Raw genomic sequence first — 20558 nt, forward strand, 5'->3', positions numbered from 1 at the left:
TATGTCAGGTTAGACATGAGAATAAAAAAAGCCTCAAAGTAAAATTGGGTTTCAGTGATGTGATGATGGGGGGGGTGAGGGGGGAGGAGATGGTGAAAGGGGAACCATTCAATGGGAAAATTTTGTTCTTGAGAGAGAAGTTTTCCTTAGCTAGTTCCAGCAGATACTAAAATTATTTTGACAGATTAAGCAATGCTGGCTATAGATTTTTCTTAAACACAACATGTATCCCCTTATCTGCAAGTTGTCAAAGTCGAGATTAAGCTCACACACCGTTAGGTTAAAAGACTTTTAGACCAAGATCACAGTGAGACAATTATTGGGAGTTCACTTATCACAGTTTGAAATGTCTCAGTTTTAACTCAAGGCAAGGTATTCTGATATAACACTCTTTGTGGTGGTGTATTTGGCTGCCAACTACAAAAACTTTCTATTTGACCACTTTCATTGATGATCTTCATGCTGACAAGAGCCAGGTAAGAAAATTAATACTACTGCTGTTATCTGCAGTTGAGGAGGAAGCTGAGACAAAAGAAAGGGTGTTTGGGTTTTGGGTTGTTTTTGGGGGGGGGAGGGGTGTTGTTTGGATGGTTTTTTTTGTGTTTAGTTTTGTTTGTTTAATTTTCAGGCTGGAGTAATGGTGACTATGCAAATGTCGAACTCCACATATTTTGAGATTAAACTTAAATGATCAAAATTTCATAGAAGAGGCATTTTGGCAGAATTTAGAGCTAATACACACTGAATTTCTTATTTTTTATATTTCCACTTTTGAAAATTTAAATCAAATCCATTGTCCATGGACTGTCCTACCATGTTGGGAAGGATGTATGTCTCATGGATGATGCTAAAAGAGGTGATTCAGAGAATTCTATACTGAAGTACCTCACAGATGCAGGACTATGGCACACCTTTTGGTAGAGGTTTGGGTAGGACATGCCCAAAGAACCTGTGGTTACACAGATCCAGAATTTACTAAGATTTTTGTAAAGCATGAGAGTGTGTTTAACCTCCCCCAAACAAAAATACCATTTTAGTTCCTTATTTACTTTGAACTGCAGAAGTTCTTCTATGAACCTAATGAATGATAGTAGATCTAGAAGGTTTTTTAATTGGGTTTTGAAAGGTTAATTTGTTTCTGAAAAAATTATCGGAACTTGACTCCAGCTAGTAACAAAATGTTTCTGGAGAATAGAATGCATCATATTTCAAAAGTTACAGTACTAAATGCACTCAAAATGACACATTTAGAAGTATTTAGCTGTTACACTTTTACTCACCCTTGCTGTGAATTCCTTAACTGAGTGTGGGGTGAAAGAAAAACAAAATGTTTGGTTGGGACAAAAATTGCTCATATGTCTCTTCAGCAAAAGATTTTATTCTTCTGTTATTTTACTGTTTGTAAAAATAAATAAATAAATACAAGGCCTCATCAGCAGATGACTCCCCATGTCAGGATTGGTATTGAATAAATGTCTTGATTGACTCCAGTAGTTGAAAAATGTGCCAGCTCAGTAAAACCTAGTTTGACTTTGATTTTGCTGTTCTCTTGATTCTTAAGTCTGTCTAGATTCTTACTTCCATCTAACTTTATTTTCAGTATGCTTATGCCTGCTTCCACATCAATACTTCAGTCAAATAGTATTATCATCCCTATTCTGTTACCTTGAACTCTCAAGATAGATCCTTTGATGACTTGTCCTCACTGCAGTTAGAAGAAAAGTCTACAGGGTTAATGGTGTAATCTATTGGCTTGTGCAAGGGCTTAATGGCTAACTGCCAGTATTCCCCCAGCACCCAGAATGATACCTGAGCCCTGCCAAAAACCTCATCTATTCCTTTGACTAAAGCTTGTCCTCTCATGGGAGCAGAGATGGAGAGGGACAGAGGCACTTATACATAAGATCAGTGCTGTTAGAGGATCGCCCACTGCTTAACCCTCCTATTACCCTCTAGCTGGAAGAACTGTTTGTCCTTGGCAATGCGGTGCCAAAGGGCTGTGCAGCAGGAAGGACTTCCCTGCCTCTTGTTCCACAGCAGCAGGCTTAGGTAGAAATCTATGTGCGCAAATAATGGCATTTAATATTTCCCACTGCGTTCTAATCCAGAGACATTAGACTTGTTCAAACACCGTGTAATACATGGGTTTTTTTCTCTGATAAAAATACTTTCATAATGTATTTCACTGAAAAACAGATTTTCTGTCTTAACATTTAGTATAGTGATAGACAATGGATTCCTGGAGAACCTCTAACTATGCCAGCTGCCTTCCAAAATGCCAGGACTGTCGACTGCCAGTTACCAAATGATGGCCAGCAGTCTGATGTCATGGATCTGGTTGATGATAAACCCATTGCCAAGTGGCAAATAAAGGTACTCGGAGAAATGTCAAATACTCACTTACAGGTATTCCTATTAAGATGAAAATGTATTACATAGATATTATCCTTTTTTTAATCATACTAAATGTGGAACTCAGCTTGCTTAACTTGGGGTCTCAGTTTCATTACCGAAGCTTAAGTGTTGAGTGCCATTTGAGAGTGTTCTTCTGCAAGGGGACTGGTAGGTACGACCTAGGACCTGCAGAAACACATGTTCTTCAAGAGTAGAAGTTAAAGGCTAGTTGGTTACCCTAGAGCATTTCAGATGACATTAGACACATTTATGGGAAAAATTAGTTGAGCCCAGTCTACACGTACAAATCCCTGTGTGAGGTAGATATCTGAGCTCTCATACAGATTGAGTTAATGAAGACAATAGAGCCTACACATGATTCAGTTTACCTAAAGTAGACACCTACATGTGGCTGGTCAAATATCTGCCTGGACTTATTGGCAGGATTAATTAGATTTGTGATGACTGTTATGAGAGTTTAAACAGCTAAATGTAGGTTGAGTTGAAGCTCATGCTAGCAGTCGATGTGGTGATACTTTGATACCTGGATGGGTTAATAAATTTTTATTTTACATCTTGCAGATTTCTAATGATGGATTCATTTATAGCAACTCCAAAACAATGATATTATATGACGGAGCCTGTCAGGCATGTGAACCACAGGAATCTGGGTTATGTGCATTAAGGGTATGTATTTCCATTACTGTCTATTATGAAAATATGCATCTTTTCAGGCAGAAAAAAATGTAGAAAAATCAGCAGAATGTACCCTGTTCTTCTTTCCAACAGGGATTTTCCATGCACAGAAATAAGCACAGAAAGAGAAGCTGGGATGAGGCAATTTTGAATTAAAAAAATCAACCCCAAACCACTTCATATAATTACCAAATAAAACCAAACATGCTGTCAATTGTTTAGATTTAAAAACAACCGTAGTCATTTAGTGGAAGTGCAGAATAGATTAGACTTTATCTGACACTTTAAAAATTCATCCAGATTTATTGTTTGATAACCCAAAATTAATGAATCACACTGTCATTTCTCTAAAAGGAGAAAACGTGCAACATAGATGGACTCTGTTACGGTGAAGGTGATACAAATCCAACCAGCCCTTGCTTACTCTGCAGACCTGACATATCGAAGTTAACTTGGTCAGTTGTTGAAAGTAAGTTCTAAATTGTTTGGTTTTTTTTTAATAGCAAGAAGTTGAAAATTGACTAAGTTTTTAAATTTATGGAAATAGTGAAGTTTTAAGTTTAACTAGTTAAGTGTTTCATTTAAAGCTTAGTACTCGCTATTTTAGCCTGTAATTTGATTTTGGTTTTCATCTGACATTTCTCCTAATTTTTGAAAATGATATTTTGTTTTCTAGACCATACATGTAAAAGTCACGCTTTTTTTTTTTTCTTGCCCAGCTCCCCCAGTAGCCATTACAAATAACTAATGAAAATTAACAGCTCTCAGCCTAATTGGCACTTTGAAGTCTTTTGATATTTGGCACAGCTACATCCACAAATGTTTGTCTTCAACGTTTAGGAATAAAAGATATTTTCCAACAAATGACTGATACCAAACAAGAGGAGAACACAAACTGAATTAAATGGCATGTCATATTTATTATCCACTTAATATTTGGACATAATCCACATTGATGGCACACATACGTGACCTAAACAAATACTTGAAAGTATATCCAAGGCTGTCATGCTTCTGTCCAGTTAGAAACCACACTATGAAAAGAAGACCCAAGTCTAGATTCTTTGTTTTCCTTCTCCATAGTACAAAGTTCTAGCCTAGAAGTTGTAGCTCTTTTGGCTCAGATCTTAGTGTTTGGATATGCAAATCATATTCGTCCCTTCACCAAATGGAACGTCTTTTGGGGCTTTACTAGTAGCCATCCAGCCTGCCCCATCAACCCCAGTCTATAACATCTCAAATACAAGCATTCCATCAGTGTTTTCATGGGTGAATGTGCTGGCAAGACTCTGCCTGGATTGGGAACGGTCCTGTATGAGTGGGACTTCTGGTGCCTGTCTTGCTGAATCTTTTCCTAGTTCACCTTGTACTGAAAGCCAAGGTAGCTATACCTATTCCAAAAGAATGAAACCTGAATGAAATGAAACTCATCCAGCAGTCAGGGAGTCAAGGGGTTTCCATGTTACAGCCATAGACTGGAATTCAGTATTGCCAGAGTCAGAAATGGGAGAAGAATGTAAACCAGAGGCAATTCCCCAAAACCAAGGAGCATCTCTTCTCCAGAGTGGATGACATTAGGAATGGGATGTCAGAATCTAACTGCTGAGGCACTGATTACAGCTGCTTCTCCCTTCCTGGTTTCTGCCACAGTGGGTGGGTTCCTGCTTGGAGTTGTCACTTCACTGTAACCCAAAATTTAGCAATCTTAATCACCTTCCTATGTCCCAGCTTCAAAACCTACACTATCCTCAGGGCTTCTGCTTCTCTCTTTCACAGAACTTGTCCTGGTGCTGGGGTTTTGTTTGTTTGGTTTCACCTGGTATCTCTAGAAATCTAGCTATTCCTGCCAACTAGGTTAGAGCTCAACAGTGCAGTCTAAATAGACTAAGGCTTACTAGTAAGTTGTTGTGTGGTTGAAATCCTTCCTAGGGACCATGAGTGAATAACTTATTCCATCACCTCATGCTCAGTTTTGCCAAGATAGTCACTGCAGCCCATTACCAAGTATCACTTAACAATATCTATTCATTTGTTAAAGGAAACTGCAGTCACCTCTGAGTTTTATGTCTTCCTGTACTTTAATCCTCAAACTATCTCTGCATAGGTAAAGTATAGTGGTTAAATTTGATAAATTCTGAATTCTTTCTATGTATATAGATGCACGGCACCTTTACAAGCTCTTGTGTAGTATAAGTAATTTCTTGGTTATGTTGTTACAGTTATCATGACAATATCTCGTGTTTTTCCTGTGCCATTCAAATGACATTAGAATTTAAGAGAAGTAATCACGTGTGACTTCCTTAATAGAAAGATAGGCTCCTTTTAATTTTTATAAGTATATTGCAACTTTTGCTTAAAAAAGGAAAATATCTCCTTTGTTACAGACAACCAGCCTCCAGTGCTTGAAACTTTTCAGGGTATGCTACAGACTTTTTATGGAGAAGATTTTGTGTATCAGTTTTTGGCTTCAGATCCAGAGGGCTCTGCTATTCAATTCACATTGGATTCTGGTCCAGAAGGTGCCAGTCTTTCCCCATCAGGTCTCCTTTTGTGGAAAGCTGTGTCAATGAATCTCCAGAAAATAACATTTTCTTTGACAGATGACTGCAACGCAAAGACTAAGGTAGAAATAGAGGTAATGAATATTACAGTAAAATGACACCTACTGGTAAGATGTTTAAGATACCTAATTACAAACTCATTGCTAGTTCATTAAAAAAAAAGAAAACTGTCTTATTGGGCATGTCTTGTAGGTCAGTGTAAAATCGTGTGATTGCCTAAATAATGGCTCATGTGTGACAAACATTAATTTCCCACCTGGAAGTGGAAGATATCTTTGTGTGTGTGTGGCTGGATTTGAAGGTGATCTCTGTCAAGTGAATACTGATGACTGTAAACTTAACCAGTGTGGTCTTGGCAGATGTGTGGATGGAATAAACAGCTATTACTGTGAATGTCCACCTGAACTTCAAGGTAAATTGCTACTTTATTTACACACATTTATCACATTTAGTGATAAATAGGAGTTTCTAATTTTATGTCTACAATTTTTGTAAAAAATTTTTGACTATAAATAGCCTGCTGCTAGGGTTTGAGGAAATTTTATGGTCTTGTGATAAAATTATAAGATATACTTCAAGATTTTTCTGGCATGAATACAATGGTTGTTTATATTATGAGAGCAAATTTCCATGGTTTTCCTCTGCAGAGGTAAACTCAGCAACATGGTGAAACATGGGAGTGATGAATTTGGTTACAGTGTGATTCCTCCTATGCCTGCAGATAAAAATGTAGTCCTCACAGCCCATCTTCTCTCTATTCTGCAATAAGCAAGATACTTTATATAAGATGTAAAAATGTGAATAGCAAACCTAGTCAGCTGTACTTATTAGATGTACTGAAATAGTTTGCACTTGATAGATGCCCTTTTTGTATTTCAGCACCTGCATATGTTCTACTTTTATAAACAGACCGTCAAAGTCTAGTGACACGAAATTATAAAAAAACCCAAATCTGTATTTCAATGCAGGTAAAAATTGTCAAGATGATGTAGATGAATGTGTATCCAGTCCTTGCTTCCCTGGAGTACTTTGCTTCAATACTTTCAGTTCTTACTATTGTGGTCCATGCCCAAATAATCTGCAAGGAGATGGGAAGTCATGTTATGGTAAAATTATTTGTTTTTCAGAATAATGCTATTACCTTATTGTCATTCAGATAAGGTATGTTTGGTTGTGCTTCATGTTTCTAACAGTAACTTAGAACTCTTTTCAGTAGTCAGCAAAACAGGACTGTGTCTCTGACTGTGGATGGCTGGGACAGAATCTCACCTGATGACAACATCAGACTGCACTGAGTCACATAGTTGTAAAACACTTTTTCACGTTACTGGAAAAAAAAGATACAAAATAGCCAAATTCTTTTATAACAAAAGTAGAATACAATGAAATGTTGGGGGTTTTCTGCCTTATTTTCATAACATGAGCAATTATTGACAAAATATTTTTCTATCAGATTGCTTAACATAGAACCCAAATTAAGGCACTTGCCAAATAAGGTGTCCAAACATTTATTTAAAATGCAATTACTGAATAACTTGTATTTTTAAAATACTCTACTGAAAACTTTTAAGAAGCAATTTTTACTCTTTATCTGCTTTCTGAATTTTGAGTTATTTTTATGTATTAAAACTTTAACTCTGTAATTTATTTGCAGTTGAAACAAAAGTAACTACTAATGTGTTTTCACATCTTTTGTTTTTAGGAAGCTTTGAGGACATTAATGTTGAAAGAAAGGATTCCACAGGAGAAACTGGAGGGAATAAAGGTGATTTTTTCATGAAGAAAATGGAATTTCTGATTCACATACTGATAAGAATATAGCTGGCAATTAAAGGTTCTAGTCAGTTTTATGTTATTCACTTTAATTTTTCAGTTTTACTCAATTTAATTCATTATTGGCATTGTATTCTGATGTGAAAAATGAGACTGAAATGTCAATATCAACAAATCCCTTAGGTTAGTCAAGTCATTCTATTGACAGTGTGATGTATGACGTTCTTATCGTTGCCTTTTGTTTTTGTGACTAACCACTGTCATAAAATAGGTAACGTGGGGATAGGCACATCTGTTATATGAGATAAGAAAAAGTTTATGGCATTATGTTGAATGCCATTTTCCTACTTTAACTCAAAGGAAAGGTGAAGGGTATGGCAAGTGAATGTCTTAATTCCAAAACTCCGTAAATGCTGTTGCTGGCATTTATAGCTCTGTGCCTGCTGGGGCTTTCTTTGCAGGGAATTTTTGTGTGTCTTTTCCCTTTAGCTCTGAATTGTTAGTGAGGGAGGAAGAAAACTCTCTCACTCTGCTGCCAGTGCTGGATAATTCTTCATTGGCTGCAAAATAGTTTGCTTTTTAGCAGTGGGAGACAGCACTCTGTAATAAGATTCAGTGAAGTTTAACCTTTTGTAGACCATTTTATAGTAAAATTCTAAATGGAGTTAGGGACAGAGATTAAGTTAGGTTAGATAATCTCCAGTTTCATTCCTCCTCTGCCCCATAATGCTAAAAGCCCATATATGGCATTCAGCTGTTCTGGGATTACAGTGCCATCCTCCTTCCCACAACCCACCAGACCACCTGCTTTTTCTGGGCAGAATATGAAGAACTTTTCATTCTCTTTACACTCTTTTCAACGAGGAGACTGAGTCAGTCTCTGTTGTTATAAAACACATGAAATATCCCACTAATAAAACCCATGCAGAAACTTTAAGAAAGTTTGGGGACTAAAACATGGTAATACTTTTTCTACAAGGTGGTGGATTATTCACCTAAAATACTGTCCATGGTGCATCAGTAAGTATAAGCATGTACATACTTGTGATTAAATATCTGCTTCTAGACTCTAGGTTTATTACTAGCGGTTAGACATACTGGTGAACCATAAGAAGCATCTTTTCTTTAAACTCTGTTTCAGTTTTCTAGTTGGAAGCAGTATATGGAGCTGGTAATTTGCTCTGACAGTAAAGCTCTTTATTGACCCAGTATGGGAAAATCTCTGCTGTCTGCCTCATATATATGGTGCTTTCTCCTTATCTTCCAGCCAAGAAAAGGCCATGGTGAGGGTGGGAAAGGACATACCCAGAATACCTTGATCTTCTCCAATTCTGCTAGTTAGGAGTTAGCTTCTACTGCATATGTATGTTCTGATGTAGCACACGGAGAGAATTCCTGAAGCACAGAATGAATGGGCTGTATGTTTTCTGTTCAGAAGACATTTCTCACCTTCAGAAGCAAAAAAAAGTGTCATAATATTCCCATACTTTTTCCCCGTTTCTTTCTAACATGTTGTAGGTTTTCAGCAATCATCCTTTGAGAAGGTTTTAAGCATCTCAGGCTATATTCCCAGTTCTACAGATGTCCCTGAGAGATTTATTTCTACAGAAACAGTCAGTAGCAGCAATCTGCTAGGCTCCACAGTAAAAACAATCACCACTTGGAAGTCACTTAATTCTCAGAGAAGTGCTTCTGTACAACCTGCTGTTACTGGAAACATTGGTCATGCTCTCAGCGCCATCAGTGGTCACCTTGCTAACATGGAGGAGAGTTCTTCAGTACATGCTGTGATAACTGCATCTTCAAGGAACCATGCTGTATCACCTGAGAAGAAAACAAGGGCACAAGTTGAGGCCTACAGCTATTTTGAGACCAGCAAGAAGACTTCTCCTACCAGCAGAACAAATATAAGCAAAGGGCTTTCTTTGCCAAGCAAAGTGTTCAAAGGTGGAAATGCTCAGAGAGTTCAGCACATATTAGCCAAGCATAAAGCGAGTCCTTTACCTTTTGTCCTTGTTGAAGTCACTGTCACACCAAAAATGCTTCCTGAAGAACTGAGTGAAATAGTGATTCCTAAAGCAGTAACCTGTACCGATTTACCCTGTTTTCCTGGTGTACCTTGTGAGCCAAGTCAGGATGGAAGCATCAAGTGTGGTCATTGTCCTTATGGTTATTATGGAGATGGCTTCACTTGCAGAGGTATTACAAATGACTGCACTAAATGCTTTGCAGAAAAGAATCTTGTGACATCTTTATAACTTGAGAGTACATTGTTACTGTGTGATGAGTGAAATGCATAGAGTATTGAATTTTCTGATTTTCATTATTAATGTTGCCATAGCCTACAGGCTTTTAGTTTTGTGGATGCACTTAAAATATTTTTTGGATTTGTCTCAGGATCCCCACTTATGAGCAGGGACCTAATGGATTCTATGTGATCTGTTCATTATGTTAGGCAAGACACAGTTGTGCTGAAATGCCACTTTCGTTTTCCTTATTCCTTTCTTTTTCTTCATTGCCTTTCAGCAAGATGTAGACAAACATGTGGCAAAAATATGGAGTGTGTGGCACCCAATATTTGCAAATGCAAGCCTGGTTACGCTGGTTATAACTGTCAGGCCGGTCAGTATGGCATTTTGATTTAGCTTGTGGTAACTTGTATCCACAAATTAATGATTTAAAGATCACTGTTGATTTTTTGCACAGCTCTATGCAGACCTGATTGCAAAAACCGTGGGAAGTGCCTTAAGCCCAATGTATGTGAATGCCTACCAGGATACAGTGGCTCCACTTGTGAGGAAGGTAATTGGAAGATTTTTCACTTTTGAATCCATAAATACCCAAAGGATGCTGTAAATAACTTCCATGACTGTTCATTCTGACAGCAAAGAGGTGTGTTCATTTTACTTCTACTTTAACAGAACTCTCTGAGTAACATGTTGGTATATACCATACTTTTTTTGATATACACTGTAAAAGTTGCTTGTGATTGGATATTTCTAAATTTAGCTTTCACAGTAAGTAGAGGAGTTGACCAGTGAATGTAGATGCCTCTAAGCTAAACACTCACAAAGAGTGGGAAGTCCTGTCTGGAAATTGTGTCAGATTTCTTTTCTTCAGGATGACTGTTGGGCCTCTCTGTACTCTTGGAATTAAGTTGTTCTTGTTACTTATTCTTCTCAAAAGGCACTGCATATGTCTCATTATTTTATTTCCAGTTCTTTGCTCACTGTCAATTATTAACACTTCCCTTTTTCTAAAGCATAACCAAACCATGCATCTTTTTAGAGGTGATTTCTTGAACAACATAATTCTATATCTGCAGCACATTGTAAACCACCCTGCCAAAATGGAGGCACATGCTTGGCCAGAAATCTCTGCACCTGTCCATATGGTTTTGTGGGACCAAGATGTGATACAAGTAAGCAAAAAAAGCATAAAGGAAGAATACAGAACATTTCTCCCGTTCTTCAGGAGCAAGAAAGCAAATTACGGCTTAAGTTTTTGATGTACTTTGTCTAATGCTACTAAATGCCATAATACCTGTGTCACTTGAAGGCTCCCATAGTTGGGTTTTTCAAACATTAGTTAGATAGTATTTGCACATAACTTTGAAAACATAATGTACTATAAAAATTGCAGATAGTTTATTATTTATGATACATGAATGTGGAAACGTTGAGCACGTTGCATGTGTGATACTACCTTCAGAACGACCACAGATGTTTAATATGTCCTTACAGCTTTTTAACTTCTATCATCTTAAATTGGTTACATGCTGGGGTACATTCAGAAGTTGGTATCAGTGAATGGTAGGTCAGAAAAACTGGGATACAGGAAAACTGAATTCAGAACCACATTATGGGGTCTTTTCTTTTTACTTGACCTGAAAATTGGAGACTTTGCTGCGATCATAGCTGAAAAATTGGAGTTAGTCTCATGTAAATTGTCTTTTATGTATCAAATTCTACATGCTGCAATTTGGCAACTCCAAATTTTGGGTAGATGTGATACTGGTAATTTTTATCATTCAGAGAGTCCAAATTTAGTCATGCTTTTTTATATATCATTCACCTGAATATGCCACTGCATTATTGACCCCAAATTGAGAAAGTCCTTTGTTCATCTCTTCCTCAAATCCCAGGACTCTTCATTCTCAGTTTTTCTTGTTCTAGTTTCACTTGTGACACACAAAAAAAATGGTGCTCTTTGTTAAGCAATACTAAAGAGAATGAGATGTTGTTCTGAAGAAGTGATCCATGGTTTTCCACAGCAGATGTCTTTGCTTGTTAGTCTCGTGTCACTCTATGCATGCAGCTGCACTTGCTCAAGTGATGGAGGACACTGGAATGAACTTTCTTGGAGTCCATCAAATCCATCATGTAACATGGTCCATTTGTCTCTTGGTATTGAATTTCCCATTTTTTTTAGAATTTATATTTGACACTTTCTAGATTTTTAACACTGAATATAACCAGACCGTGGATAATTACATGGAAATGTAATTACATTTTATTTACCTTTATAGTCTGATGCTAGCTTTTTATGGCTTTGAGACTGGATTAATCTATTCAGCAATTCCTCTTCAACTAGTGGAATTGTATGTTATTTCCAGTGTTAATATTTGGGAAAGAACTGAAGGATGAATCAAGCATGATTTGTAACATATGTCTTTCTCTCCTCCCCCACCCCGCTTCCCTCCTTCTTTGTTTTTGCCCAACTTCTTGGATGGTAGTGGTTTGCAACAGACACTGTGAAAATGGTGGTGAATGTCTTACTCCAGACACCTGCCAGTGTAAACGTGGGTGGTACGGACCTACATGCAGTACAGGTAACACTCCTGTAACTTCCATGTTCCTGGGAAAGCATCCATAGGACCTCCCATAATTTGAAATTTGGAACCGTGTGGCTCAGACAGCAGCAGTGGGCAGCTTCTTACTGCTGCAGAGCCCCCACACTCTCTCTTGTCTCTGCATGTTAGTTCTGCTGCCAGCAGCACCTCCAGAAAGTCTAATACTAGTCCTAAAATTCTGGGTAAAGATTTTATGTGAATGGTGTTACCTGCAGTTATCTTAGGTGTTTAATTCCTGTCCTTGCAACAGAAGCACATATTTTATAGAGTTTTATTTGGGTTGTCATGCTTCCCACTCTTCCTGACCCTGTTTCTGCAGCAATTTGTGACCCTGTGTGTCTCAATGGTGGTTCGTGTGCTAAGCCAGATGTTTGCCTCTGTCCTCATGGATTCTTTGGTGCCCAGTGTCAGAATGGTAATCTTTTTTTTTTTTTCCTTTTTTTCCCCTCCTCTCTGCTTAGCTGCTGTTACGAGGAAATCTGTGAGAAAACATTGTTACCTTAAGACACAAAATTCACAATCAAGTCAGGTAGCTGAGAAGTGGTGCAAAACAGAGATTACATTATATTTTAGATTTTATGGCTGATTTAGTGAATGTCCAAGGAGAAAGGAGACTCAAAATTTGCCGTGTCTTCCACTCAACTTTTGAGCAGTGTTCAACCAGTTCCATTGTATATTATGTAGTCTGGTTACTTGTGTACATGTACAGTTGCCAGCCTTGACCACTTTTTATCCGATTTTGTCTTTAGTTTTGACATAGGCACCAATCCACATTAATATGATTTTTACAAGACAGGCCTGATAGTGCTGAACATTTGTATAAGCTATCAGAATTTTAGTGTTGCACTCTTGTTTCCTAGAAGTATATTGCTAAAAGTAAAACAAAATGCAAACTACAGCCTTTTCCTCCCGTTTGTATCTTCTAGCTGTCTGCAGCCCGCCTTGTAAGAATGGTGGTCATTGCATGAGAAATAATGTCTGTACTTGTCCCAATGGGTACACAGGCAGAAGATGTGAAAAAAGTAAGCCAGTGTTAAAATCCTTCCAGGATCCAAAAGTAACCAGTAAATTATTCTGTAATCAGTTAAATGTATTAAACAGCAGATGTTTTTTATTTTAAGGTGTCTGTGAGCCAAGATGTATGAATGGAGGAAGGTGCGTAGGGCCAAATGTTTGCTCTTGTCCTTCAGGATGGAGAGGAAAAAGATGTAACACTCGTAAGTATCTTGTAGCTAACAGCAGAACCATACCTCAGAAGTAATATATGACTAAAGGACACCTCTGTCCACACAAGCAATATGAAGTTAGTGCCAAAGAACTCAAGAATATACACACATTGAAAAAATAATGGTCTGTAACTTGGCAGCAAAATTTAGGATGGAGAACTAATACTGTGCAGTTCTTAGGCTAAATCATGAGACCAAAATATATTTTAAATTTTTCTATAGCAAATAATACTTTTTTCTTTCTTAATTCTTGTCTAAGTAAGAAACTTCTGTATTTCTGCAAAGAGCTGAGTCATACAAGTGAAAGAATCTCAATTTGTACTGGAGGATATAAAAGTGGATATAACAGAAAAAGAAGTACAGTGAAAGACTGGAAAACTGTGGAAACATAGTGGGAAATGATTGGAATAGAAGATGCAAAGGACACAAGCTCTTTAGGAAAGGTAGAAATAGGTCTATGATGGTAGTACAGCTGTGGGTCACATTGTATCTTAATGAAGATATTGATGGTGCATAAATAAAATGTGGCAGTGTAAATAAAAGCACAATCTGCATGAAAATCAACACGAGGCTGAGTGGTAGAAATCCAATAAAGTGTTAGTGTCTGTCATAGTACCCACCCGAGACTCAGATTTTGATATGGCCAATGAGCTCTCTAATGACATGGAGGAAAAACAAATTTCCCTGTATTACTTTCTGTAATTATTGGAAAGTTTTATTGAAAAAAATATTACCCATATTGACAGGGGTGAGATATTCTTGGACACTATGGAAGAGAGATTTGATTATGAAACATTCAATTAACCAATGAGAAATAATAGTGGTTTCGATTATGGCTTAATAAGCAGGGATGAATGTGCAGAAAAACGTGTCATAGAAGAGAACTTTGGATCAAATGTTCATGAGCTGATTCACCATGTGTTAAGTTGCATGACAAACAAAAGATCTCTCACTAAGGTATGGGTTTTAGAATGGTAAATTTGGGAAAAAAAAGCTATTGAGTGGTGCTGACTTAATTCAGTATTTTGGGCTTTTGTAGCAATCTGTGATGCATCAGAACATCTCAATGCGTGCTTTGGCTGTAGGGCTTTTTGTTTCTAGTTGCCCTTCTTCTTTAATATCTTGTTGATCTTAGACAGATTTTCAGTGAAGATGATGTGACTCTTGTGTATGGAAAGCATTCAACCTCTCGTGGGCATCCTGAAATGTAAATAATAAGTAAAAGTAATCACTTGGGATATAAAAAAACTTTGTGATGATGTTTGTGCAGCAATCTGTCTTCAGGAATGTAAGAACGGTGGGGAGTGTATTGGACCGAGTACATGTCATTGTCTTCCGCAGTGGGAAGGAATCCAGTGTCAAACACGTAAGAATGATGTGACCTGTAAACCTTGTGCTTCAGCACAGTTAAGACTGCTTCAGCAATACATAGTACCTCGAAGTCCTACACCTCAGTTATATTTTAACCCAAATCTGTGTCAAAGGCAGGATAAAGAATAGAGACTACTCTGCCCCTTCTGAAGCCCTCCAGAATACGATGGTAGTCCGGGACCATGGCAGTATGTGGTGGCTTGCTCCAACACCATATGCTGCTGCAACAGCCCTGAGAGGCCATTGCAATAGCTTGAAATAGTAGGATGCTTTAAAAACCATCTTACTCGTGTCCCTGTCTGTGTCTCGTTCATGCCCTCAGCATGTTCCCATGTCAAATCTGCATCAAAGCATAAGGGGGATGGGATAGGCATAAGAACATCGTTGGCTCCGCATGACTCTGAAGTCATCTTACACTGAGGGATGCTTCCCTGTGAAAATACCTTCCAAGTTCTCAGCTCCTATAAGCAGGCAGAATAAGTATATAGAGATAGCAGTTGCTTTTCCTTCACCAAGTTGTTTTCCTGAATAAACCCACATATGTACCTCTCTTGCTTTAGCTGTGTGCAACCAGAAGTGTCTGTTTGGAGGCAAGTGTGTATTGCCTAATGTATGCTTTTGTCGTCCTGGTTATACTGGAGTCCTCTGTGGGAAGAAAATTCAGGTAATTGTAGAATCAAGACACCATCACAGATACAGCTATTTGGGAGTCATTATCTACTCCACCCTTGTCCAATGAAGCAGCATGAAATACACCACATGTCTTAATTTCTTCTTTCAGTCCCCAGTGAGGGAAAGTTCATAAAATTCCTAAGAGTTATTCCAGTAATTTATAGGCTCTAATACTTAAAGAATTGTTCTCAATACCTAAAGTAAATTCCCTTTGTTTCAAATTAAGATGATGACCTCTTGTCATCCCTAAGCGGCTGCAACAGGAATTGATAACTATCTTCTTCCTGACAACCAGTATTCTCTTTACCAGCATCTGGCCCCATTTTGGGGAAAAGCATCCCACTGCTGACTTTCTTAGCTTGCATCGAATCAAGTCCTGATCTTTGTCAACTAACTCACTACACTGTCAGTCAGTTCATCCTTGTTTTATACAAACATTCCTTATCCCCAGGTATTACGGTGGCAACAGCTTTACTTTATTGCAGTATAATGAATGATGAACATTTCTCTGTTTTGTCACATAATCTTCTGTTGTATTACTTTGCTTGAGTGCTGACAGTCATTCACTGAAGTAACTCAATTAAACATTTCATTGCAACTATTTTGTGACATCTGAAGTAGAAAGCATTCTACTCTTCTTGCATCACCTGTGATGTTTCTCCTGTTTTCATTTCAATGTATTTAGACACTTTTTGGGTGCCAGCAGAATTCATTTGGTGGAGTTGGGACATAGCTTAGCTGATTTTAGCACTGCATGCTGGTGCTGTTCCTTTACGTTCATCTTTAATTACATACCACTGTTGACACACACTGGTACTGTTTTCCTTTAGAAGAAATTTAGTTCTTTGGTCTCCTGCTGCAGCCAAAATAGCATATTCTATCCTTCCCATCTTTCCTTTCTTTTTAGTACTTTGCCACATTACGTCTTTTAATGTAAAATCTATAATGTTACTGCTAGATGTGCAGGCGTTTTTAGTGAGAAATGGGTAAAAAACAGGGAAGATGGCAATGGTTTAAGTTTCATCCAGCCTCAGTTTCTCCCAGTTGAAACTACGGCGAGTTCAGATCTTTCTCCTACTTTATCAAGTCCAATATACCATGCCAATATGATTTGTGGTCAGACAGCAGATAACTTGCTAGAGCGGCAAATGTGTTTTAAGAAATCAAAATTATTAGTAAATGCTCATACACATTTTTAAAATACAAAACTACACATCCTATAAAGATAAGACTACAATGTTTGCAATGAATTTCCAAAATGTGGCCTAAAAAAAAAAAATTTGGTTTAAATGTTTACATAAATATATACTGCAAAGCATTATATATTTTTAATCTAGAAAATACGTTGCTGATCAGTCAGACAGTGCTGTATCATACACTGAGCAAAATGGCACATTTTCTTAAAGAAACATGCTGTGCACAAGTTTAATGTAATGTTGTGTTTCTGCATATCAGGAAAGCAGAGATACATTAAAATTATTTCTTAAACTTTATCATAAAAACAGGCTGTGCCATTAAAGTGTCTTTTTACAATTATTAATTTATTTATTTATTTATTTATTTTTCTCTCCAAGGTACAAAGGCATTATGGTTGAAGAAAAGAAGTATATCAATTAAATTGCAATGCTGCATGGATGTATGAGACTTGAAAATAGCAAGAGCATTGAAGGCAATTACAGAGTTTATTTAAATGAAAGGAATATCTAGAAGCATTATTTTAAAAGATTCCTATTGCCGTCGTGAATTTTGACGAGCCTCAAAACAACAATCTGGTAGTCATTAAAACATATGTTTATTTGTATAATTTTTTGCTACCTCATGCACAAACCCCACAGCCTCTGATTCTTCACTGGGCTCCCGGGTTTGATGAATGATGCATCCCCAAAATTCTGCAGTTCGTTGATGTAGTCAACTGGACAATGAGATTTCCTTTGTGGGAACAAGATTGTAATAGCTGCTGAGTGATTCTAGGAAAGAAGGCAGCATTTCATCACTTGTGAATGGTACCTTCTGATTTTAAACATTGTTTACATACATACTATTTGGCTGCATACAGAAGAAAACCCAGAACTATTTTTTTTTCTTCTTTGTCTTGTATTTATGTCAGTCTGTTGCAATGACTAGCTAGTAGTGAGGAAAGAGGGGGAACTTAAAACCAAGGCTTGGTTACTAACAGTGGAGACAAGGCCATATGTCTTGTTAACAGGTAACCAGATACAGAATAATTCTGGTTTATCTATGGCCAACCTTTGTAGCCAGGAGCCAGATGCTGACCCTTCTGTTTTGACTTTATTACTTACACTGAGGAAGTACTGAAAGATTTCTGTGTCTGTAAGACTTTTATGCCCCTGTTTTGAGATAGCATTCAGTAATATGAGGAAATTTTGTCCCTGAGTGTCTTACAGAAATTTGGCAATGCTTTTAGCCATGCTGAATCTTAAAATAGGAACTAATAAGAGGAGGAATTTGCTGTACATCATGTCATCTGTATACATCAAATCAGGAAGTATTTGTAAAAACATCTTAGAGGAGTTTTTTCCATTACCTATTGCTCCAATGAACTGTTAGCACCTGCCAGATAGTTTTTGAACAAATAAAATTCCAGTTCTCCTGAAGTTTTCTACAGAGGACCATCATCTTCTTCCCCCAGAGCTGAGAAAGACATTTCAGTTCCTGCTGCAATCAGCTGAGCTCTGGTAACAGATACAATTGTCCCTTTAGCTAAGCCATTGAAGTTTACTGTTTTGTTTTGGCTTTTTTTAAACCAAAAATAAACATCATGACTACCTATTCTCCTGAGCAATACTCAATTTACATACACTAATTCTGAATGGCAAGAAAATAGAGCTCATTTTGCCATTTACTGCCACTGTGGGATGCTGATTGCCAAATCATAGCTGTTAGCAGCTTTGTGCCTAGATTTCTCCTCACCTTTTGATAGTCCTCTTAAGTCATTTTGCAAAGTAAGCTGGCATTTTGAGAAGTCAGCATCATTTCAGAATGATACCTGATGGATTTCCAAGTGCCTGACTGGTGTATTTAAAAACTGTTTTCAATTTCCCACTTGCATTTTAAGTTTCAGTGTTTCCATAGTTTCATTCAATCAAGCATCCAAGTGGCTCATAGCCTGATCTTCTGGGAACTGTTCTCTTATTTAAAACCTACTCCACTTGAATTGTTTCCTTTCTCACAACTCGCAAAGATCTCTGTGAACAAAACCTGACTAGCTACTGGAACTGATGCCTCAGGATGATGCTTTGAATACACAAGGTTCTGAAAATGTTTTTAAAATGCAAACACACCAATATCGCATAATCTCATATTGTAATAACCCCAATTCCATGTGTCAGTTACAGAAATGGTATGCTAAAGAGAGAGATAACACCTGCCAGCAATACTGTTAATAGTACTTTGGTTTATAGGATTTTGATACCTTCCATTCACAAAACTGAATTGATATATATATGCCTTTCAAAGATTTCAGGCTGAATAAAGGGGTTTTTTTTAATTATAACTTTTAGTATTTCCCATTTATTTTCAGTGTTTCTAAAAGCAGAAATGATTTCTTTTACATTTTCCAAATGCAAGCTGTGCAAACAAAAGCACATCCAGAGTTTTGCTGTAGTAGTTAAAAATGCTCAGTGCTAAGCTGTGCTGTTTTCCAGCAAGCACATGAAGCAGAAAAATTACTAGTAGATGCATAGACAGGCAGCTACTTCAAAACTGCCCAGTAATTACGTGATTAATTGAAACTATTGTGTTACTAGATTGTCCGTCATACACATGAAACAGAATTCACTGTAATTAGAAAGCACATTGCAACAATGCATTAAAATTGCTCAGTTTAACGAGGCAGAAGCATATAAAGGGCTTGTGTACACAGGTTAACAAAATTGTTCTAAAATTGCATAATGCAATCTGAAATTAGGCCCAAAAGAGTTAGGGGATTTGAAAGGGGTGAGAAGGGCTGCATACTGCAGGAGTTGCCATGGTTCCACTCTGATGGAAGGAAAGGCAACTTGTGCTAAACTGAAGATCTTGCAGTGATTCTTAGCACGTTATACAGAATGTAGGTACTTTCACTGATTTTTCTTGCATTTCTTTAAATACTAAACAGTGCTGGAAGGTACCTAATGTACATCATCCATTTATTATGTGGTTGCACTGAAATTGCTCTGCCAGCCAGCAGAATTCTCCCAAGTGCAGATTGACTTTTGCCCATGACCTTGAAAAGATCTTTAAAATGCAGTATAATGAATGTTTCTGAAGGAAGGACTGGTATCACAGAAGATACCACAGATCTTAGCAAGGACTCAGTTTCCTGGATTTATATCCATGTTAGCTGTGGTTCAAAAAAAATAAAAATGGGCTCCATGTGAAAGACTCTTTCTTTTTACAAAAGTTAGTTATATATTCTTATAGCTGAGAATAGAAAGCGGGTTAACATTTCCATCTCCCAAAAGTAAATCTTAAAGTAAATCAGTATAAAAGCTTAAGCTACTGGACAAATTGGCTATATCCACTCCATTACTTGCCCAAATGGGAAAATCCAAACTTTGAAGTCTCAATCAAATGTAACAGCTGGTTACATATACAAAACCAAAACGCAGAGATTAGAAAGTGTTACTAATTACTAAAGACGTTTATGCAGTTTCTCTTGTATACAGATATCACATGGCAAAGTTGGGTCATTTTTTTACTCAGCTTCCACCCACAGCTCAGTTCAGCCAATAAAGGATATTTTACAGATAAACCAAGTAATTCCATTCTTGCTGAACCACTTTCAGTAAAAGAGAAAATATAAATTGTCAAATGTTCATGCAAGTGAATCAAAAAGAAACACTTCTCAGCTTTCCACGCATGCTCTAAAAAGACAGAGTATCAAAAACATAACCAATGCACTACCTCTACAATTTTTTCAGTTTTTAGTGAAAATCGGAGCATCCGTATGAAGTGTTACAGTTAGCTTAATAAATAAGGGAGGTAACCTGTTTTGTGTCGTTTTTCTTGACC

The 20558-nt window shown here is 37.3% G+C and overlaps 1 protein-coding gene across 1 annotated transcript in view; it reads left to right on the forward strand.

Moving 5' to 3' along the window:
• The window catches only part of VWDE (von Willebrand factor D and EGF domains), a 40805-nt gene extending 23522 nt beyond the window's left edge, over window positions 1-17283 (forward strand). Inside the window, exons 14-31 of the mRNA XM_049798330.1 lie at window positions 2218-2373; window positions 2977-3081; window positions 3445-3559; window positions 5475-5725; window positions 5844-6063; window positions 6620-6757; window positions 7354-7416; window positions 8943-9623; window positions 9951-10046; window positions 10131-10226; window positions 10750-10845; window positions 12160-12255; window positions 12596-12691; window positions 13203-13298; window positions 13398-13493; window positions 14773-14868; window positions 15434-15537; window positions 17120-17283. Coding sequence (XP_049654287.1) covers window positions 2218-2373; window positions 2977-3081; window positions 3445-3559; window positions 5475-5725; window positions 5844-6063; window positions 6620-6757; window positions 7354-7416; window positions 8943-9623; window positions 9951-10046; window positions 10131-10226; window positions 10750-10845; window positions 12160-12255; window positions 12596-12691; window positions 13203-13298; window positions 13398-13493; window positions 14773-14868; window positions 15434-15537; window positions 17120-17140 — 2622 coding nt within the window. The 3' untranslated portion in view covers window positions 17141-17283. The remainder of the gene's footprint in view (window positions 1-2217; window positions 2374-2976; window positions 3082-3444; window positions 3560-5474; window positions 5726-5843; window positions 6064-6619; window positions 6758-7353; window positions 7417-8942; window positions 9624-9950; window positions 10047-10130; window positions 10227-10749; window positions 10846-12159; window positions 12256-12595; window positions 12692-13202; window positions 13299-13397; window positions 13494-14772; window positions 14869-15433; window positions 15538-17119) is intronic.
• Window positions 17284-20558: the final 3275 nt, after the last annotated feature.

Source organism: Accipiter gentilis, chromosome 4 (genome assembly GCF_929443795.1).
Source record: "Accipiter gentilis chromosome 4, bAccGen1.1, whole genome shotgun sequence".
NCBI lineage: Eukaryota > Metazoa > Chordata > Aves > Accipitriformes > Accipitridae > Astur > Astur gentilis.